Consider the following 24,009-nt stretch of genomic DNA (forward strand, 5'->3'; position numbering starts at 1 on the left):
AAAAAAAAAAAAAAAAAAAAAAAAAAAAAAAAAAAAAAATAAAAAAAAAAAAAAAAAAAGGGGGGGGGGGGGGGGGGGGGGGGAGAGGAAGATTTTACAACCTCAACTTTTTTTTTTTTTTGAAGCTCTTTAAACGAGAAAATGGAGGGGACACATCTGGGTGGGAGGGGGGAGAGGGAGGAGGGAGGGAGGTTTTGGTGATGGGACACAATAACTAACTACATTGTATATTGACAAAATAAAAATAAAAAAAAGAAATAGGGGCTCAGTCTACAGCCACGGAAAGCTAGAACAGGAGCCAGGGTGGTGTAATATAGATACCACCACACATTCTGTCACCACAAGGACAGTTCACCACCACAGTAGCAGTCAGGGCCACTCTACAGGCAACCTGCCACTCACTTGACTACACTGATAAAAGAAGAATCACCAGGAGAACCTGCAAATAGAAGAGGAAATCTTTATCTTCATAGCCAACCCCAGAGAAACAGAAGAAGCAAGTCCTCTACCAGATGACCGAACATCAATAAAAAAATACTAGAACTACAAACAAACAAGAAGACATGACACCACCAAAGGAATACAGGAATGCTCAAATTCCAGATCCCATAGAACAGGGAATCCTTGAAATGTCTGAAAAAGAAATCTGAGCAATGATCTTAAGAAAGCTTGAAGAAATAAAAGAAGACTCAGTTAGAGAACACAAGGAAACAAGAAAAAATATCCAGTATATGAAGGAGAAAATTTACAAAGAGATTAATACCTTAAAAAAGAATGTAGCAGAACTCTTAGAAATGAAAGATTCACTCATTGAGATAAAAAAAAAAACACAGCAGAGAACTTAAACAGCAGGCTAGAGCAGGCAGAAGAAAGAACTTCAGATCTCGAAAATTGTCTTTTTGAAATAACCCAGGCAGACAAAAAAAAAAAAAAAAAAAGGAAAAAAGAATTAAAAATAATGAGAAAAATCTGAGAGATAGCAGACAACCTCAAGTTCCCTAACATACAAATTGTAGGTATTTCAGAAGGGGAGGAGAAAGGGAAAGTTATTGAAAACTTATTTCAGAAAATAATAACAGAAAACTTCCCAGGTGTAGGGAGAGATGCAGACCTTCAAATCCAGGAAGCTCAAAGGTCCCTAAACAGACTCAATCCAAAAAGATCCTCTCCAAGACACATTATAGTCAAATTTGCAAAGCTCAAAGACAAAGAGAGAATTCTAAAAGCAGCAAAAGAAAAGCATCAAGTCAGCTATAAGGGAACCCCCATCAGTCTAACAGCAGACTTCTCAACTGAAACCCTAAAGGCCAGAAGAAAGTGGAATGATATATTCAAAACATTAAAAGAAAAGTTTGCCAGCCAAGAATTCTTTACCCAGCAAGGCTCTCATTCAGCAATGAGGGAGAAATAGTGTATTTCCCAGACAAACAAAAATTGTGGGAGTTCACCACCGCACGACCAGCCCTGCAAGAAATTCTCAACAGAGTCCTTCATCTGGAATCTGAATAATGAATGTCACTATCGTGGATACATAAGAAAGAGCAAAACCTGCTGTTAAAACAAAAATGCCAGTGAGAAATAGCAAGAAGCTAAATCATGTCACTTCAAATATCCAACTAACATTGAAGAAGAGAAATAAAAGGGGAAGTAAGGATCAAAAGATATTTAAAACATCTAAACAAAAAACAATTAAATGACAGGAATTAAACAATACCTGTCAATAACTACCCTAAATATGAATGGATTAAACTCCCCATTCAAAAGACTCAGACTGACTGATTGGATTAAAAAGCTAGACCCAAGTATATGATGTCTTCAAGAGACCCACCTCACCTGTAGAGGCACATACAGACTAAAAGTGAAGGCATGGAAAAAGATATACGAGGCAAATGGAAATCAAAAATGAGCAGGAGTAGCTATTCTTATATCAGACAAAATAGACTTTAAACCAAAAATAATAATAATAATAATAAAGAGATACAAAGAAGTCTACTACATAATGATAAAAGATCTAAAAGACATAACAATCATAAATATATATGCACTCAATTCTGGAGCACCCAGATATATAAAGCAAACACTCTTAGACCTAAAGAAAGAAATAGGCCCTAATACGTTAACAGTGGGTGATCTGAACACCCCTTTCTCAGTATGGGACAGATCTTCCAGGAAACAAATCAACAAAAAGACACAGGATTTAATCCACACCTTAGACCAGCTGGACCTGGCAGATATATACAGAACACTTCACCCAACAACTAAAGAATATACTTTCTTCTCATCAGTTCATGAAACACTCTACAGGATAGACCACATATTAGGTTACAAATCTAGTCTCAGCAAATTTTAAAACACTGAAATCATTCCAAGTATCTTTTCAGATGACAATGGACTAAAACTGGAAATTAATAACGTGCAAAACTCTGGAAAATAAACAAATACATGGAAATGGATCTCCTGAACGACCCATGGGTCCAAGAAGAAATTTAAAAGGAAGTCAAAAAATTCCTTGAAACTAATGAAAATAAAGATGCATCATACCAAAAACCTGTGGGATACTGCAAAAGCAGTACTAAGAGGCAATTTATTGCAATAAATGCTTACATCAAAAGAATGGAAAGACTTCAAATAAATGACCTAACACTATGCCCCAAAGAATTTGAAAAACAACAACAATCCAACCCTAAAGGTAGTAGATGGAAAGAAGTAATTAAGTTCAGAGCAGAACTAAATGAAATAGAGACCCCAAAAATGATAGAAAAGATCGCCAATGAAACAAAATGTTGGTTTTTCAAGAAGATAAATAAAATAGACAAACCATTAGCTAGGTTAAAAACAACAACAAAAAGAATTTTTAAAAAAAAAGAAGAGAGAAGACCCAAATAACAAAAATCAGAAGTGAAATAGGAGACATTACAACTGATACCACAGAAATACAAAGAATCATTAGAGACTATTATAAACAACTGTATGACAACAAATATGAAAACCTGGAAAATATGGATAAGTTTCTGGACACATACAAACCACCCAGACTGAACTAAGAAGAGGTAGAAAATCTGAACAGACCAATAACAAGCAATGAGATTGAAGCAGTAATCAGCAATCTTCCAACAAAGAAAAGCCCAGGTCTGGATGGCTTTACAACTGAACTCTACCAAACATTTAAAGAGGAATTAATACCAATTCTCCTCAAACTATTCCAAAAAATTGAAACAGAAGCAATTCTCCCAAACTCATTCTATGAGGCCAACATAACTCTGATACCAAAACCAGATAAAGACACAACAAAAAAAGAAAATTATAGGCCAGTATCCTTGATGAACATAGATGCAAAAATCCTCAACAAAATATTAGCAATCAGAATATAGCAACACATCAAAAAAATTATACACCATGATCAAGTGGGATTCATCCCAGGGATGTAAGGATGGTTCAAAATATGAAAGTCAATTAATGTGATACATCACATCAAAAAACATAACGACAAAAATTATATGATTATCTCAATATGTGCTGAAAAAGCACTTTACAAAATTCAACATCCCTTCATGATAAAGACTCTAAACAAATTAGGTATAGAAGGAAAGTACCTCAACACAATAAAAGCCTCTATGACAAGCCCACCACAAGTATCATTCTGAATGGGAAAAAACTGAAGGCTTTTCCTTTAAGAACAGGAACCTGACAAGGATGCCCACTCTGACCACTTCTATTTAACATAGTACTGGAGGTACTAGCCAGAGCAACCAGGCCAGAGAAAGAAATAAAGGTCATCTGGATTGGAAAAGATAAAGTCAAACTGTCCCTATGTGCCTATGACATGATACTATATAGAGAAAACCTAAAGACTCTGTCAAAGAACTCCTAGAGCTGGTTAATAATTTCAGTAACATTGCAGGACACAAAATAAATGTCTCTAAAGCAGTTTCATTTATATTCTCCAATAATGAGCTAACAGAAAGAGACATCAAGAAAATAAGCACATTTACAACAGTCACACACAAAAATAAATTTCCTAGGAATCAATTTAACCAAGGAGGTGAAAGATCTCTACAATGAGAACTACAAACCACTACTGAAAGAAATTAAAGAAGAAACAAAATGATGGAAAGACATTCCATGTTCTTGGATTGGAAGAATTAACATTGTGAAAATGTCTATGCTACCCAAAAAGTGGTCTACAGATTCAATGCAATCCCCATCAAAATGCCAACATTCTTCACAGAAATGGAAAAAACAATCTCACCATTCATATGGAACAACAAAGGCCCTAAATAACCAAAGCAATCCTGAGAAAAAAAAAAACATAAAGCAAGAGGCATAATACTATTTGACTTCAAATTATCCTACAAAGCTATAGTAACCCAAACAGCATGGTATTGGCATAAAAATAGACACTTGGACCAGTGGAGCAGCATAGAGAACGCAGAAGTCACCCCTCAGGCTTACAGCCATCTGATAGTTGACAAAGGGAACAAAAACATACATTGGTGAAAAGACCACCTCTTCAATAAATGGTGCTGGGAAATTTGGATATCCATTTGTAGAAGAATGAAACTAGACATGCACCTCTCAACATATACTAAAATAAACTCAAAATGGATTAGAGACTTAAGTATAAGACCTGAAACTGTAAAATTACTAAAGGAAAATATAGGTGAAACAGTTCAGGAACTAGGTCTGGGCACAGACTTTATGAAATGAGCCTGAAAGCACAAGCAACAAAAGAAAAAATAAACAAATGGGGCTATATCAAGCTAAAAATCTTCTGCACTGGAAAGGAAACAATCAAGAGAGTGAAATGACAACCTACAGAGTGGGAGAAAATTTTTGCTAACTATGCATCTGACAAGGGATTAATATCCATAATATACAAGGAACTCAAGCAATTATACAGTACAAAAACCAAATAACCCAATTAAAAAATGGGCAAAGGAACTGAATAGACATTTTTTTCAAAGGAAGACATACAAATGGCCAGTAGCTACATGCAAAAATGCTCAACATCACTAGTCATCAGGGAAAAGCAAATTAAAACCACATTGAGATATCATCTCACCCTGGTTAGACTGGCTATAATCAGAAAGAATGAGAATTACAAATGCTGGTGAGGATACGGAGAGAAGGGAATATTCCTACACTGTTGGTGAGACTGTAAATTAGTACAAACACTATGGAAAACAGTATGGAGGTTTCTCGAACAACTACAGATGGATCCTCCATATGATCCAGCAATCCCAGTTCTGGGTATATACCCAGGGGAATGGAAATCATCATGTCGAAGGGATACCTGTACTCCCATGTTCACACAGTTCTATTTACAATAGCCAAAATATGGAACCAACCTAAATGTCCATCGGTGGATGACTGGATAAGGATACTGTGGTATATATACACCATGGAATACTACTCTGCCATAAAAAGGAATGCAATTCTCCCATAAGTTGCTTGAAGAAACTTATGTTGAGTGAGATAAGCAAAGCACAAAGGGATAAATACCGTATGTAGTCTCTCATAAGTGAGAGCTAAGAGATAAAGAAAGGAAAGAAAGACCACAGTGGTGTGTTGGACTTGCAGAAGGAAAGAACATATCTAGGGATACAAAGTAGAGTGGGGAAAGGGGGGGTGGGAGGGAGGTCAGGGATAATTGAGGGGATAAATGGGTGGGGGACATGAAGTATAATCACAATTTGTGGTAATGGATATGCTGCCAGTATGGATCTGGCCATCACATCTTAGGCACAAGTGGTGGCAATTTCCTTTGTACCCCACGAATATTCATAACCAATAAAAACAAAACAAAACATTTTAAAAAGATCAAGTAAAATTATCAAGCTGTATTGTTGAGTTTATAACATGTATGGATATATTCTATATTATGTTATAACTAAGATAGGAGGAGGAAATGTAGCATTAGTGAAGCAAATATTCATTATTTTATAAGGATTATGCTAGTATTAATCTGAAGTAGATAGCTATAAATTATGATGCATATTCTAATCCCCAGAACCATCACTAGAAGGGGTATTCAAATTGTCCTCTGGAAAATATCTAAAGGTATTTCTATACAAAAGAAGGAAGTGAGGGAGGAGAGAGAGAGAAAAGAAGATATGAGGGATGCAGTAAATAAATAGCAAAATAATGGGTGTAAATCACATTACATGTCAGTGGGTCAAACACTAAAATAAAAAGGCAGAGATTGTCAGCCTGGATTTTTTTAAAAATTCCATTATATAGTGTCTACAAAAGATACAGTTTAGATCTGAAAACAGGTTGAAAGGGGGAAAAAACCAAGATGTATCATGTAAACAGTAAACATAAGAGAGCTGGAGTAGCTATATTAAGCAAAACAGAATTTCTTTAAAAATTACTACTAGAAACAAAGAGGGACGTTTTAGAGTGATAAAGGGTGAATCCATCAGGAAGATATAATGATTGTAAACCATACAGCCCCAAAACACATGAAGTGAAAATTGATAGAATGAAAGGATAAATAGACAATTCAACATTGATAGTTAGAGGCTTTAATACCTGCTCTCAATAATTAATAGAATGATTAAACATAAAAATAGCAATGATATAAAAGACTTGAACGATGCTATCAACAAAATTGACCCAACTAACATCTACAGAATACCCAGCGACAGCAGAATATATGCTCCTTACAAGCGCATCTTGAGCACTCTTCAAGATACATAATAAGCTGGGCCATAAAATAATTCCCAATAAATTTAAAAGTAATGAAGTCATATGAAATATGTTCTGAAACTACAGTGGAATTAAATTAGAAACCAACAACAGAAAACAGAAAACATCCCCAAATGTGTAGAGATTAAACAACACACTTCTGAATAACCCACAGGCCAAAGAAGAAATCACACTGGAAATTAGAAAATATTTTGAACTAAATTAAAATTAAAACATACATATCAACACTTATGAGATGCAGCTAAAGTAATACTTTGAGGGAAATGTGTACTTTTAACATGTATTTTTTTTTTAAAGAAAAACTTCAAGTCAATAACCTAAGCTTCATCTTAAGAAACAAGGATGAGATGCAGCTAAAGTAATACTTTGAGGGAAATGTGTACTTTTAACATGTATTTTTTTTTAAAGAAAAACTTCAAGTCAATAACCTAAGCTTCATCTTAAGAAACAAGGAAAGTAGAGAAAACTAAACCCAAGACAAGCAGAAGGAAGGAAATAATAAAGAGTGGAAATCAATGAGACAGAAAACAGAAAAATAATAGAGAAAAATCAGTGACACCAAAAGTTTGTTCTTTGAAAAGATCAACAAAATTGACACAGTTTATTTACACTTACCAAGGAATAAAGAGAGAAAGAGAAAACACAAATTACCACAACCAGACCAATGGAGCAGAATTGAGATTCTAGAAATAAGCCCTTATACTTTATGGTCAATTGAAGTTTGACAAAGTTTCCAAGGCAATTCACTGGGCAGAAGGAGTGGCAGGAAAGGGGGTATAGTCTTTCCCATAAGTGGAACTGGGACAATTGGATATCCATAAACAAAAATATAAATTTAGGCATGTAAGTCACATCATACACAAAAATTAACTCATAATGAACCAGATACCTAAATGGAAGAGCTAAGATTATAAACCTAGAGGAAAATGGGAGAAAATCTCTGTGACATTGGATTAGGCAAAGAGTTCTTAGATATGATAAAAGCACAATTCACTTTAAAAATTATTAAATTGAACTTGATAAAAACTAAAATTTTTGTGCTTCATATACACCGTTAAGAAAATGAAAAGACAAGCCATAGGCTAGAAAAAAATATTTGCAAAGCATATATCTGATAAGTAATTTGTGTCCAGAATATATAAAGAACTATTACAACTCAATAAAACAGCCCAATTTAAATGGGAAAAATATTTGAATAGAGATTTCACCAAAAACATGCAGATGGCTAATAGACACACACACACACACACACACACACACACACACACACACAACATCATTAGAGGAAATGACAATTAAAACTACAATGAGATGCCAATTTACACACACCAGAATGACTAGAATCAAAAAGACAGACAATCACAAGTATTGGTGAGGATGTAGAGAAATTGGAAAGCTCATACACTGCCAGTAAGAATGTAAAATAGTACAGCCACTTTGAAAAACAATTTGGGGGCCGGCCTGGTGGCGCACTGCTACAGTGCGCCTCTTGGGAGTGCGGCGGTGCTCCCGCCGAGGGTTCGGATCCCATGTACAGACCGGCCACTCACTGGCTGAGCGAGGTGCAGGCACACACCATGCTCCCGCTGAGGGTTCGGATCCCATGTACAGACCGGCCACTCACTGGCTGAGCGAGGTGCAGGCACACACCGAGGGTTGCGATCCCGTTGCCGGTCCCAGTCCGGTACGGGCGCGACACTGAGGGTTGCGATCCGTTGCCGGACACGAAAAAAGACAAAAAGGAAAAAAAAAATTTTGGTAATTTCTTAAAAAGTTAAACATAAACTTACCAGACAACCTAGCAATTTTACTCCTTCTTATGTACCCAAGAGAAGTGAAAACATATTTTAACACAAAGATTAGTATGCAAATGTTTACAACAGCCAAAAGACCAAAAACTATCCAAATGTAGTTTAGAGAGGATCATTTAAATATTTTCTAATATTAATCAAAAATTATTTTATCTTAATAATCATTTGAAGTTTTAAGGCAAGAATAAAAGTCTCCATCTTATAGAATGGACATTAACACTTATAGAAGACAAAATTACTATTTATGACAACAAAATAATAATTGCTAAACTTATGGATTATTTACTGTATGTGTGTGAGGCACCATGTTAATATCTTAAGTTAATTAAATTGCTTGAATCTCCTATCAAGAGTACACCATTTTAAGATAATAAAACTGAGTCAAAGAAGGGCAAAGTAACTTGTCAAAGTTCACACAGCCAGTGAGAAAATGAAACATAATATTTGCTCAGGAAGCCTGACTCCAAAGTCTCTGTTCCTAACCCGTTAAGCTATCTCGCCTCTATAACTCACAACTGATAAGATTCATTCAATGAAGCAGCCCAGACACTGAGCATAGATATATCATTGTCTTCACTGGAAGTCAAAATCGCACCTCAGTGAACATGACTCTCAGCACACCCAAGATCTCTCTGCCTTAATTATGAAAGTCCAAGCAGCCTAGGTCAAATTGAGCCCAGATTTGGAAGTCCAACAGATCTCAGTCGCATCCTGGCCAAGTATAAGAAGAGCTTAATGAGATGATGCACATAGAGCACATAGTACCACGCTGGCACATGCTAAGTTTCAGTAAATTCTAGTAACTGGTGGAGGTTCTAAAGTTATACACTTCTCTTTGTCAGTGTGAAGCAATGAACACCAATCACCTGCACCCTTCTAGGTTTAAATTGTGAATCCTAGAATGTACCTGGGAGAAATCTAACCCATGCCCTGTATGTACAGAGACACTTTGTGACCTAGAACTTTGCAAAGAGCTTTCTCTCTAATGTTTAAGAAGGATGTACCCCAAAACCATACAAGCTGACATCTCACATTAGGCTGTATATGCCAGACAAGCAGTAAGAGACTCCAGGAGTGATGAAGATCCTTGGCTGGGAAGTCCTTCCTCAACTTACTCCCAATGAGTAGTGTAATGTGGAGAATCTGTGTCTGTGAAAAAGGATGTTCACCCTGTGAACAATTTGGCTGCCATCAGTACAGCACCTGCCCCCATGAAACCCACATCATGGTCCAGTGGCTTCCACCTGTTGATCATCTGCCATGTACCAGGCACTTTGCTATACCCTATTACATGTTGCTTATGGTCATATAGCTATCAAGGTCACAGACTCATAGAAAGAGATATGGAAGAAGACGGAATTTGAACTCAAATCTGTCTGGCTCTAAATCACATGCTTTAACCACTGAACTTTTCAATTACACATTGACCAAGTCATTCCATTAAAGTGTAGATTACATCTCTTGCTTAAGTGTATATGCTTAGGACTGTAAATAGAGTGCCTGGAACAAGGCAAAAACTACATGGACACACACAAACACACACGTGCACGTGTGTGTGTGTTTGTGTGTATAATGATTTGGTTAATATTGAATGAAAAACATATAAACAGGAAGGGGACAGCAAGGTGAGCAAGGAAAGGATAATGAATAAATTCCAGAGGGCTAGGAATGTGGGAGACCCTGAGTAACTGTTCAGCACTCTGAGGGCAGACAGCTTTCCTCCTTTTCCCACCCTGCCCCAACCTTGGGTTCATAGGGGCCTCTTCCCAGAAGAAGGGGATGCTCGAGATGAATTCAGAGGAAACTGGGAATGTCCACCAGGGCTTCAGACAACGAGAGTAGCTGCCTTTGAGAAGATGGATTGAAAGCCCTTAATTATGTTCTTCAGATCAAGTCCTCAGGGACAGAATTTCTGTTGGCTAAAATCAATCAAGACTGCAGACACTCCAAGGGGAGGGCGGCAGGTTTAAGGGTTTACTCACATCCATCAAAGGACTTGGCAACTCCTGCTTCAGCAGCAGAGAGATGGAAAAGACCAGAATCTGGGATGTAACCAAGGTGAGCCGGAAGAGCTCCTTCACTGACCTGCTTGAGATTCCACCATTATAGTCACTCTGAATAGGTTTTGGTCTATGTCAATGCATAATGTTAACCAGATGGGGTAAGCTGGGAGACAGGAAAGGGATCCAAGATGATTAGAGGGGGACAACAGGGCCATTTTGGAGTCCCGATTATTTGCCTAGGTGTCTGGAGGAGACAGGGGTATCCTGAGTAACTAGAAGTCAGCATAAAGACACTGCTCCCTAGAGGGGACAAGGGAATGTGCAGAGTGGACTTCACTTCATTCATAGTTTTGCTTAAGCCAGTGCAAGTAATAAAGATCACATATTTAATGCCACACTCCTGCTGAAAGCCCTTCAGTGGACCATCACCGACCACTTGAAAAAGCCCAGACTCTCCAGCCCAGCTAACAGGCACACATGGTCTGTTCCTGCCAATCTCCTCAGCCCATGTTCTTGGCACTTGACATCTTTTATGCTCTAGCTACACTAAACTATCCACACACCCTCATAACTCCAGATCTTTGCACATGCTATACCCAATGTGGGAATATCCTGTATTCTCTTACCCAATTCCTCCAAATTGTCCCAGAAGGCTCAACTCAAGCATCACTTGCTCGGAAGTGTCTTCTCTCAGTGCCCCACCCTCCACCGGAAATGCCAAAGTTTTAGTAGCATTCCCTGGGGATTCCCAAAACCATCATTCTGTATGGAAATTGCTTGTTTTGGTGGCTTTCTCCTCAAGACTGTGGTCTGTTCATCCCTGTGTCAGGCCTGGTAAAAAGCAGGCATTTGGTTAAAACTGGAGGAAATCAGCAATCAGCACCACGGACAACACAATTTGTATAGAACTGCACTGAATACTCTGCCTGCCCTCAAAGGGCTTCCATTCAGAAGTCCTATGTGAGCATGAAAAGATGCTCAACATCCCTGCTCATGAGAGAAATGCAAATAAAAACTGTAATGAGATACCACCTCATGCCCATTAGGATGGCTAGTATAAAAATAAAAAATAAAAACAAACACAAAATAACAAGAGCTGACAAAGATGTGGAGAAATTGGAACCCTTCTGTAGTATTGTGGGAATGTACAACAGTACAGTCACTATAGAAAACAGTATGGCAGTTCCCCCAAAAACTAAAAGTAGAATTACCATATGATCCAGCAATTCCACTTCTGGGTAGAATATCCCAAAAGAATTCAAAGGAAGGTCTTGAAGAGATATTTGTACACCAGCAGCATTATTCACAATAGTCAAAACATGGAAGCAACCCAAGTGTCCATTGACAGATGTATGGACAAGTAAAATGAGGTATGTATACACAGGGAATATTATTCAGCCTTAAAATGTAAAGAAATTCTGACACATGCTACGACATAGATAATCCTTGAGGACATTATGCTAAGTGAAATGAGCATTCACAAAAAGACACAGTATGATTCCACTTTATATAAGTAGTTAAATTCAGAGACAGAAAGTAGAATTATGGTTGCCAGGGGTCTGAGGTAGAAGGCAACACGGAGTCAGTGCCTAATAGGTACAGAGTTTCAATTCTGCAAAAGGAAAAGAGTTATGGAGGTAGACGGTGGTGATGGTGGCACAACAGTATGAATGTACTTAATGCCACTTAAAAATAGCTAAGGCGGTAAAGTTTATGCTATGTGTATTTTACCACAATAAAATAAATAAATAAATAAAATTTAAAAGCCCTGTGTAAGGAATCTGAGAGCCCAAGTTCAAATCCCGGCTCTACTACCACCAGGCAGGGTGGTCATGGCCTCAGCTGCCTCTGCTGTAAAATGGGAATAATCCTTAGAGTGGGAAGGTTTTATCTTTTGAGGACTTTCTCAGGTTGTGGCTCTGTAACCTTTTCATATTGTGCACGGTATTTTGTGATGACTGGTAAAAGGCACATACTATTTTTGTTTCAGGAACACAAAATATCCAGCAGGTACCCACAAAATGAGAATACTTCCTTGGGAAATAGTCTTGGCACAAGAATCCAACATGTAGAACCCATGTATTAGGCACACAGGGGATTTCACCAAGGCCCATTTTACACACTGACAATGAATTCCCTGTGCTGCCGTCTAGTGTCTAATGACAATATTGACCTTTTCTAGCTGTCAAACTTGTCTTATTAAATCCTGAGGTCTTAACTGCTTTGCACACAGGGCTTGATAGTTTGCCCACTTGAGCACGTGTTCATGTATAATTCATGGCATATCACGTTGCCTGGCAAATGAATATGTATCAGCTTTTTCATAAGAAGCACTATGGTGTTTCTTTTTGTTGCTACCAAAATTCTATGCTGCAGCAAATGAAATTTGTGAGAAAATTAAAAAAAAAAAATATGAAGCAAATACTCCAACCAAGTCCATTCCACTTGTAATTTTCCATTTGGTGTTTCTTTTTGTTGCTACCAAAATTCTATGCTGCAGCAAATGAAATTTGTGAGAAAATTTTAAAAAAAAATATGAAGCAAATACTCCAACCAAGTCCATTCCACTTGTAATTTTCCATTGTTTGAGGCCTCGAGTGTGTATGGAGGTGGTTTCGGTTTGGCTATGACAGAGAACTGCTGAGTCGTCCAGAACAGAAACACTTCCACATGCTACACCTATTGCCCCCACAGAAAACTCCCCCACACCTCACTCTGTTTTAATTGCAGGGGAGCCCAAGACCCTTGCAACAGCTCTATTCCAGACCCTCCAGAGATCGAGTTTTTGGAGGACCGAGTATAAGGAACCCCAAATGAAGATCGGTACAGAGTGATTGGTGGCTCCAAGCCTGGCAGAATTTCATAGCTTCCAAAATGGGCTACCATCCAGTGAGGGGATAGCCATGTGCCATGGACAGCTGGATCTCACATCCCCCCCACCCCATGTTGAGTTAGGAGGGTCCCACAGAATGCATTGCCTTGTCTGCTGGAGGTGGCCTGTGCCCTCGTGCCCACTGCAGAGAAGAGCCAAGAAGGGGCCCAAGCATGACTCCTCTAGCCTTCTGACTCATTGACCGAGAACTGCAGTGATGACAATCTCAGGTCCACATGGACACTCTCACCTGGAGGTGAAGTTTCAACATGGTTGTGAATACAGTCTGTGGCGTGGTTGTCATCACCTCGGACTTGAAAGATGATGATCATGTTAGTGCTAATGCTACTGGTGCTAATGTTGATGACAGCAGTTAATACGTATTGAGCCTTTACTCTGTGCCAGGCCCTATGTCAAGCACATCAACTATGCTGATACATGTCTTCCTCAGAACACCCCCTTGAGGTAGGCATTATTGTTATTTCCACTTTACAGATGGGAAAACTGAGGCAGAAAGATAAATTAACTTGCTTAAGTGAACACTGCCCCAACTTGGAGTCAAATTCAGGTGTGTTGACCCTGAGGCTCATGCACTTTTAACTACCCTCCCTTGGAATCAAGAAACTTGAGTTCAAGGAACAAACCCACAGATGCCTGGCTGTGTGGCTTTGGGAGAGTCACTTCATCTCTAAGAGCTGCCATTTTCTCCTTTGTAAAATGGGTGTAATAGTTCTTCTTTTGCAGCGCTCTTGCAAGGATGCAATAACGCTTTACAAATTCTAACAAGCTCTATAACCATTGATAGGCCTATGAAACATTTATTGAGAGTTTGGCACTGAGAATAAAGATAGGATCCCGTGAGTTTATAGATTTGGAGAAACGAGACACGGGGACAAAAAGACAAAGTTAGGTGTATATATTCATTCATTCATTCATTTAAAATTTTATCAAGTACTCAATAGAAGCAAGAAAACACATAGTGATCTATGTAATTTTGGATAAGAATTTAAACAAAGGGATGTGATGGAGAGCAATATCTGAGCCAGGATCTGAATAGCACGATGACACCAGCCATGCAAAGACCAGGGGAAGGAGGGTTCCAGGCAGAGGGGACAGCTAGTGCAAAGGCCCTGAGGGGGGTTATTCATTATAATTCTCAAAGATGGGGGGCCCTAGTGCAAATACTTCCCCAACATATTGGACCCTGACACACTTTTTTCATAGACCACCTCAGCGTGCTGGTGCTGAGTGAAACACACTCTGGAAACAATGGCTTTCATCTTGTTGGGTGCCCTTTTAGCTGGGACATGTTCTTCTCATTACTCTTTTTATTCTTTTCCTGCACTTCCTCATGCAGCATTCAGAAGGGCCATTCTGGGATGGGTAGGGTCCTGAGTGACATTGTGGGGGGGGGGTGCAGCCTGGAGCAGCAGTCCGAGGTGAACCTCATGCTACCCTCCCCATTGTGTGGGATGGGTAGGGTCCTGAGGGGCATGGGGGGGGGGGGGTGCAGCCTGGAGCAGCAGTCCGAGGTGAACCTCATGCTACCCTCCCCATTGTGCCCAAAGTCTGGATCTTAGATCCCAGTCAGATGCCCCTTGGGGGGATTCCCTAAGGAATAAGAGCTCAGCAGACCTCAATTGAAGCATCCGGGCCTCCACCTCCTCTTGCACCCAGCTCTTGCATACCTTCCTCTCATCTATTTCCTCAGAGGCTGCCATGAGCTTCTTCAGGAGTGGAGGGTCCAGCACCTGGAATCGCCGGCGGAAATGAGTGAGCCCCATGTGGTCAGCATAGCCTGGGGAGGGGAGCAGGCAGGAGAAGAACACAGAGTCCAAATGAGAAGACCCCGCTCAGCACCCAAGACCTTCATTCAGGATTCAGGGTCCTCCTCCCAGCCTGGCTAATAACTTGCTGTGTGGACCCACTTCTCGGGACCTCAGTTACCCTATTGGCTAATTTAAGAAATGGAATTTGATTGGCAGTTTTCAAATGTGTTCCCCAGAACACAAACCCTATAAAACGTTCCACTGAAAGCTTGAAAAAGCTGCACACTCATCTGCCTCCTAGAAAGTCACAATGCATATCAGCATCCAGGCCAAAGACTGAGAACTCCTTCAGGGAAGACGCCTGTTTGGCCTTGGGTTTCCCAAAGTTAACCCAGAGATTCCCAAACCTGTTTGACCATGGGAACTTTTTTGTCTAATACTTATTTCCGCCCCATAGACTGCACATGGGAGATGCTGCATTGGGCAGAATCTAAGGGCTCTTTTAAGTCTACCACGTAGGGTGGCCACCACTGCATCCTCTGTGTGGGAAACTGGAAAGAGAAGGGGCACCTGAAAATCTATTAAGAGAAAGTGACATTAGAGCCGGCCTTTGAAGGAGAGTTTTACAGAAGGACTTGGTACAGAAGGGACGTTTAGGCAGAGGTAGGCACACAGACAAGACCTAGAGTGGGGAAGTGTAAGGTTTGTTCCACAGTCAGCAACAGCCAGCATTTACTGAGCACTGACATGTGCAAGACCTGAGGGTAGTGGCTTCCTTGTGCTGTAGATGATCTCGGGCTTGTATTATTATCCCCACTTTTATAACTGTGGAAATTGAAGCCCAGAGAGATAAAATCACCTAGTTGCACAAAGTCACGTAGATAGTAACTGTCCCAGCTGGGATTCAAACCCAGGCAGTGACAATAAATAATCAAGTGGAGAGTAGCCGAAGATGAGCAGAGACTAGTTCCCAAAGGGACTTAAACTCAAATTCCAGGCCTCTAGGTTTGGACTGCTTCCTGGGAATGAGGGGCATGGTACAGTCTAGCTTGCGACAGAAAAACCCCCCCCCCCCCCCCCGAGTGGCTTGATCAAAGAAGGTCTGGTGAAATCTCACTCCACTTTTGAGACTTCATTTCACAATAAGCCAAATGCATAAACCAAGAGGAAGAGTGATCACAGATGTGTGTGGCTAATCCAGGAAGCCTTTCTGGGGGAAGAGGAGGGTCTCAGGCTGGCTTTGAAGGATGGAGACAATACAGAGACCTGGTACCCCAGGAGGCCTACAAGCCTGAACTTTTCTTTTGGGTCAGACTTATTTGGGTTCATATGCCATTTCTGCCTTTATTGGTCCCATAAATGGGGACAAATGACACCACCTCTTTGCAATTCAACTTCTTCACTTGTCAGATGAGAATCAGAAGAGCTATCCTCACATGGTCACTATGAGGATTAAATCCAGTGATGATTATAGTAAAAGCGGCTATCATATATTAGGTGCTTTCTCATGTCCAGCTGCTCTTCTAAGCTTTATCCCCTTATTAACCCACTCAACCCATGCAGCAACTCTCTGAGATATGAGCCATTACAGAAGAGCAAAGGAAGCATGCTTTAGGGACCTGCCTGGGGTCACACAGCTGGTAAGTCGTGGCTGCTAGAGTCAAGCCCAGAGTCTGAGCTGCGCCCACCAGCCTGTACAATAGGGAGTGTTTAATGAGCATTTGCTATATGCCAGACACTGTACTAAGGGCTTTGTGAGGATGATCTTATTTAGTGTATGTAATGACACATTGCCTAGCACATAGTAGGTACTCAATAAATAGCATGCATGGGTATGTATTATGTGTGCATGTACATGCAAGGATACTTCAAAAAGTTCATGGAAAGAGTAATACTATCTTCTAATTCTATTTTCTCACGAACTTTTTGAAATACTCTCATATATGTGTGAATGTGTATATATGTGTGCAAAATCAATATCATAAGTATTTGATGTATGTATCTAAGTGTGCATGTAAGTACAACGTATGTGGGTGTGAAAGACGTAGAAGTGACTTAGGGTAGAAAAAGAAGAACCAGGTCTGGGAGACAGAAATTGGAAAGTTCTACAATGAGACATTGACCCTTTATGTAGTTGGAAGGCTCATCCTGGCTGAGTTGGGCTGTGCTGAGAATGAAGAGGGAAGACACTGCACAGGACACGAGGCCCGAGGAGGGGATGCCCAGACCCGAGCATGCACACAGGGACTCTAACACTCTGGCAGTGGTCCAGGGCATCTGTGAAGGCCTGGCACTCCCTGCCAGCCAGCCGAGCAGAATCAATCCTCTGCAGGGGCCGAGCTGCCGGCTGTGACCATCTCGCTCTTCCCCTGTGACATGATCTGTCTCCCTGTGCCTGTGGCTGTGCAGAAAGGAGGGAAAATCAATGATGCACTCAGGGGACTGAGAGTCTCATCTTTGCTTCCAGCTGCTCCCGGGCTCCCTGGCAAACACTCCGGGACCAGAGTTCCATTATTAACGTGGTGGGGGAAGATAAGGGCAGTGACCACAAGCTGGAGTGTCAGTGACCACGGAGACATCAAACAAACAGGTGCCACCTGATACTCCCCACCAGCCCCAGCCACCCCATCCCCTGCAGAGAGAAGTGCTGTGCCCAAGGCATTTCTCACTGTCAGGACAGGGAATCGATGGGGTGGCCTTTGGAAACTGGGAGAATGAGAACGATTAAGACCAAACTCAGCTCTTAAGATTAGCTAATGGTGGGAACCTCAGGTGCACACTTGCTTACTAAAATGCAGACCTGGAAAGTTCATTCTTTTGATTAGAACCCCTTCATTTCTGCCATGCCATTATCCCCCCATTGGACCTGGTAAAAGCTAAATTCCCAATATAGGCATTCCCAGCCCTCCCGGATAGATACGAAAGTCTCATCTCTCACCATTCCCCATCCATTCTGCAACCCATTCCTTGAACACCCAGCCTCCTTCACACCTCCCCGCCTTCATACTTGCTGGTCCTTTTGCCCAATTTTCCCTCCCCACACCTCCCAGAGGTGAGCTGCTTCTTGTGTTCTGAGACCCCATTAAGATGTTACATCATCTGGGAGGTTTCCCTAATCTTCCCGGTGAGAGTAAAAGGCTTCACAGGCATAGGGCCCTCCTGCATCCCTGTGTGACCTATGCACCCGTACCACATCATAGCATCATCTCCTGTGATCACACTGACCTCCCAAACCAAACTGAGCATCTTGAACACCAAAAAAGTTACTCATTGTGGGAATTTCACTTTCTATCCCAAAGCAGATGCTCCTCAGACATCTGTTGTTGAAAGGAAGATGAATAAGACACCACCCTAGCCTCCCGGGAACATACAAGGAATTCTGGAAATAATATAGACTTTGGATTCAATGAGACCTGAGTCCAAATCCAGGCTCTGCCATGTCCCAGTAGTGTGACCTTGAGCAAATCCTTTCACCTCTGAGACCTTCAGTTGCTGCATCTGTAAAATGAGGGTGACCATAGCCTCTCCCTTGCAAGACTGCTGGGAAGAGTAAATGGGGTGCTGCATGGAAAGCTCCTGCCACACAGTAGGTGCTCTTGTCCCTTGGCGGCCACTGGTAGGCATGTCCCAGGGGTCAGAGACAAAGTGCTCTGTTTCTGGCTGTCTCTTACCTGTCCTGTGTAGTCGCAGAGCCTCCAGGATGTGGGACCCTGCGAGCTGAACCCTCAGTGCTGGGATGTCCAGGGCTCGAGGCTCACCTGCCCCAGGTTTGTCTTCACCAGGCTGCAGTGGCACTGAAGACCCCTGTAGTCCCCTGCTCTCCACCACTGGGTTTGGCACCAGACAGTGGATAAAGTGCAGCCGAGACTTTCTGATCACGCTGGTCAGTGCATCCTAGGACCAAGCAGAGAGGAGGTCAAGACCAGTTGTCTCAGGGTGAGATGGACAGGGGTCTGGACACTCCCCACACATACATTCAGCCTGGCCTGGGTATCTTTGGGGGCCCCTATGTCCTACACTGAAGACCTCCCACCTACAGCCTGATTTGTACCTACAGGAAATAAGGTTTTATAATAGCCCCTGTTGAAACAAGTGGGGAAATTGAGGCATAGAGAGGGCAAGAGAGTGGCCCCAGGTCACACAGACCACTAGCACAAAAGCTGGGACTAGAACCCAGGACTTAGTCTAAGGGCTTTTCCAGTACAATACACTATGAGCTTTTTCAAAATGTACTTTCCCACATCCCAGCCCATTCTCATTTGGGCTCGGCCTGACTGTTGACCAATCAAACATTCTCATTTGTTAATGGACTAATGTTCCCAGTCTAGGTGACATTTACATCCAGGGCTGGATCCTGCTGCCAAAAGCCTCCTGGTGAGAAAGGCAGATGGGGCTAGTGTGACATCTGTCCCCTTAGTCAAGAGGGCATTTGTGACTTATTGGAGCTCCCCAGGCTTTGGTCTCAGACTTGGATCAATCACTTCCCAGGGGTGTGACTACGGCCAAGTTTCTTTGCTGCTCAGAGCCTCCTCTTCCTCCTTCAGGGCTTGCTGGGGTGATGAGACATGATGCAGGTGGATAAGCCATCCTGGAGAAGGTAAGGCCATGTGGCAGCAAAGGCCAGGACCCCCTGGGATGGGCACCTGCTCACCATCTGCAGCTTGATCTGGGAGCATGGGGCTTTCCTCTTCACCACAGCCAGGCTACTGGCAAACGTCCTCTTCACCACGCGGCTCCTCTGCAGGGCCTGCTGGGAGGTGCCCTCTAGGCCTGCCATGGCCCAGCACACGGGCGGCAGCTTGGCCCGGGCCTGGAAAAGGCTCCGCAGCTCCTCCCTGGTGGGCAGGAGGAGAAGCTTTAGGGGCCTGTCAGGTCAGTCTCACCCCTGGTGGGGGGCAAAGCAAATGAGCCCACCTTGCTTCTGCTACTCTGCTGCCTAAACCCTGCCCTTGAATCATGTGCCCCAGATGCTACCCCCCTTATTCGCAGTCCCTTCTGCCAGCTGAGCTTTTGTGACAAATGCCAGCTCCTTTCTCGATGCCTCCCTCTCACCCCTGTCCTTAGAGCATCTCTCCTTCTGTGGCTATTCTTGTCACTTATACCTACAGCAATTCTATAAGGCTGCACCTTCCTTGAGGGAAAAATCATCTTTGGTATCCCTAGAACATTTCTCAAACAGTACACGCTTACTGTAGGTTTCATGCAGGAACGAGTGACTCACAGGCACAACAGGCAGTTTCTGGAGCTGCGAGATAATGTCAATTAAATGCCGCACCTGACACCTGAGCAGATAGTGTTTTCCCTTCGCACCCCTATAATGGACAGGTTCTGAGATTAGCAGGCAGGGGTGCTGACTCCTTAAGTGTCTGCTATGATAAACCTGAGCTGACCTGCCCTCTCAATTGAGCAAAAGAGAGCTGAGAAGGCTGCGCAGACCCTGCGGTGTCCTGGGAGGTGATCCAGAGAAGGCCAGGTGCCTCCCAGCTCCCACCGGCCCCATCCCCTCCAATGGAAATATACAGGCGTCTTCCATCGCTCCCTGAAAGTCCAGGCCGCAACCCAGGCCCCATATGAAGACACATTATCCATGTCCCTCCTGAGCCTGACCTGACTATCCAAACTATTAAGAAAATGTGTCTTAGGGCCGGCCTGTGGCTCACTTGGGAGAGCGTGGTGCTGACAACACCAAGTCAAGGGTTAAGATTCCCTTACCGCTCATCTTTAGGAAAAAAAAAAAAGAAAAGAAAAAGAAGATGTCTTGCCCACATGAGCCACAGGTGTTTAAAGCAGATTCAATGCACAGCAGATGCACAGATTCACAAGGGCTTGGCCATACTTGTGTTAAAATGAAAGCCTGGACAGGGTGTTGGGGGAGGACTCAAGAAGCAGGAGCCTGGGGGGTGGGAGGTGTGGCCCTGGGGGATGTGAGTCAGCCCCTGGCCCAGGAAGAGGACCTCATACCCTGACCCCTTTGTGTGTCTTGCTCCATCTGTGAGATTGAATTGAAACCTCTGGTAATCACCCTATTGCGTGACCTTGTGCAAGTCACCTGTCCTCTCCTATCTTTAGCTCCCTGTCGACAACACAAAATACTTTGTCCAAAACAATGATCTGAAACTTGAATGTGCATACAAACCTTCTGGAAAGCTCTTCAGCAGTCCAAGTCCCTGGGGACATCACCCAGAGATTCTAGGTGGGGCCCAGGAATGTGAATGTTAAGCTAACAGTACTGGTGGATATGGAGTTCTTAGAGTGTGCAGAACCACACTCTAAGAAGAAACACTGTTTGCTCTCAAAAATCACCAGTGTTTGGCTCTACTTATGGATTGACGGGAGGTATATGAGGCATTAGATTTGGATTTACTCCCAAATGTGCCTTGATCTTTCCACACCATCCCCCCGCCCCAGGATGGAACTTTGTATATGCTGTTCCTCCTTCTCAGAATGTCTCCGGCTCACCAGGCCATCTGGTCAACAAAGGCTTGCCTCACCTTTTCCTAACTCTATGCCCCTCATTCAGCTTGAGCCACAGGATTTTAGAGCAGAAAGGAAATCTACAAGGCCACAAGACAGATGTTGAGAGCCTGCAATGAACCAGGCTCCTTAATAAGCCTTCTGCTACTTTATGTCCCCAAAGCTTTACATCAGACATCTAAGCTTAGGATTAGCATTCCCATTTCTCAGATGATGAAACTGAGGTCCAGGTCATGTAGCTCGAAAGAGGCAAAAGTAGCATTTGAACATTTGCCTGACTGCAAAGCTATGCTATAGCCACTAATCTTGTAGCCAACTCTTAATTATGGTGAAGCAAAGACAACCCCGAGGAGGGAAAGTGACTACCCATGGTCACTCTGGTGACTAGGGCCAGGGCTGGGTCTTGATCCAGGCTCCCAGATTCCTCATTCAGTCCTCTGTGTGTTCAATAGCCTTCCCTCCTCTTGCCTCCTCCCAGTCTTGATCTCTCTTCAGGAGCTGTGTGCCCATGAGCCTTCCTGGATATGGGGTTTCCAATCACCTCTGACTATAATGTTCTGAGAACTTCTCCAAGGATCACTTAGACTCAAGTTGCATCCTAGCTCTGCCACTTTCTTGCTGTGTGATCACAGACAAGCCCCTTCACCTCTCGGAGCCTCAATTTTTCTCATCTGCAAAATCACGTTTAGGACATAGCACTGTTCTAAGGATTAATACGATATTTATAAGTGACCATCCTGATGCAAGGCATGTAGTGGGTGGCCAGTAGGTGTTGCTGCTGCCTCACCCTCATGCTCACCCGAGACACAAGCACCTCCCCGGTGGGCTCAGCTTCTCCTCTTGTCTACAAGCTCTGCCCCTGCAGGATTCCAGCATTGAACATGGGAGGCACGTGCACACACACACATACACATGCGCACACACGCAAAACAAGCATTTCCCACTAACTCTGTGAACCGAAAGCAGCGATTGCTGTGGGCCCCGTGCAGCACTTCTGGGATGAGCGGTTGGGGAATGCGGTGAGCTTTTTTTTTTTTTTTAATGCTACAAAACGTATCATTACAGTTTTATGACCTCCCTAGTTCTAAGAGGTCCATAAAAGTTGTTCCAGTCACATCATCTCTCAGACACTTAATGAAAAGCAAAAAGCCAAAATATGAAGTCGCAACTTTTTAGGTTTTGTTCCACTTCCCCAGAAGGCCAGTATTTCTCCTCGCCTGGATTCACTTTGGCCCCAGGGAGACATTGTATGGCTCCCATCCGAGTTACGCTGCTTTGTTTCATTACGGAGGGAAGGGATTCCTGGACCAGCCCTCACTCACTCAGTTGTTGTGATTGCTCAGTCACGATGAGGAGGAAAAAGCAGCTCCTCAAGGGCCCCTGCCCTGTGCCCTCCCTGGCCTGGCTCACCTGCTTGACTGCTGCAGAACCTGGGGAGCATCCAGGGCCGAGAGGTTGGGCTTGGCTCTGTGCAGCCAGCCCGTGAGGTCGTAGCGTATGGGATCCCGTCCCAGCTGGTGGGAAATCTCGCACTGGAGGGGCTGCTCACAGGTCCGCAGGGCAGAGGTCTCTGAAACAGACACGGCAGCATGAGTGTTGGGGCCTGGCGGGGACACTCTCTGCAATCAGTCGGCATGCCAAGCGTACACTTTTTCCATTTTAATGTGTCCCTAGGTAGCTAAAGACACTAGTTTAAGGCACTCACATTTCTCCTGTTTTAGGGAATTTGTGCACGTTATTCTCAAAGTGGATTCCATTCCTCTATGCTTTCTTAAATCCAGTATACCTATTTTTCCCAAATATCACCAGTACACACCATCTTTATAATTTTTGCTGTACACACACACACACACACACACACACACACACACGCATGCACATATATATCCATGTATCATNGACACTCTCTGCAATCAGTCGGCATGCCAAGCGTACACTTTTTCCATTTTAATGTGTCCCTAGGTAGCTAAAGACACTAGTTTAAGGCACTCACATTTCTCCTGTTTTAGGGAATTTGTGCACGTTATTCTCAAAGTGGATTCCATTCCTCTATGCTTTCTTAAATCCAGTATACCTATTTTTCCCAAATATCACCAGTACACACCATCTTTATAATTTTTGCTGTACACACACACACACACACGCATGCACATATATATCCATGTATCATCTGGGCTATGATTTACTTAATGTTTTCCTTAAATCAACTCACATTTTCACAAGTACATTCACTTAAAAAGAAGTATTATATTGCAGATTTGATGTGCAAACTATATTTACTTTCTAATATGCAGGGAAATAAATACATAATTATTAAGTATCTTCAAAATGTTTAGCTGTGTGCTGCTCAAAATGATCCTGAATACCAT

The 24,009-nt window shown here is 42.5% G+C and overlaps 1 protein-coding gene across 1 annotated transcript in view; it reads right to left on the bottom strand.

Moving 5' to 3' along the window:
* LOC103604899 (unconventional myosin-XVIIIb-like) overlaps window positions 1-24,009 on the bottom strand; it is a gene marked incomplete at its 3' end in the record, with an annotated part of 141,367 nt that overhangs the window by 36,858 nt on the left and 80,500 nt on the right. The window contains exons 19-22 of the mRNA XM_008589473.1: window positions 23,051-23,210; window positions 19,818-20,001; window positions 18,838-19,060; window positions 15,086-15,195 (exon numbers count right to left, since the gene is read on the bottom strand). Coding sequence (XP_008587695.1) covers window positions 15,086-15,195; window positions 18,838-19,060; window positions 19,818-20,001; window positions 23,051-23,210 — 677 coding nt within the window. The remainder of the gene's footprint in view (window positions 1-15,085; window positions 15,196-18,837; window positions 19,061-19,817; window positions 20,002-23,050; window positions 23,211-24,009) is intronic.

The sequence above is a fragment of the Galeopterus variegatus genome, unplaced genomic scaffold (genome assembly GCF_000696425.1).
Source record: "Galeopterus variegatus unplaced genomic scaffold, G_variegatus-3.0.2 Scaffold5466, whole genome shotgun sequence".
NCBI classification, from domain to species: domain Eukaryota; kingdom Metazoa; phylum Chordata; class Mammalia; order Dermoptera; family Cynocephalidae; genus Galeopterus; species Galeopterus variegatus.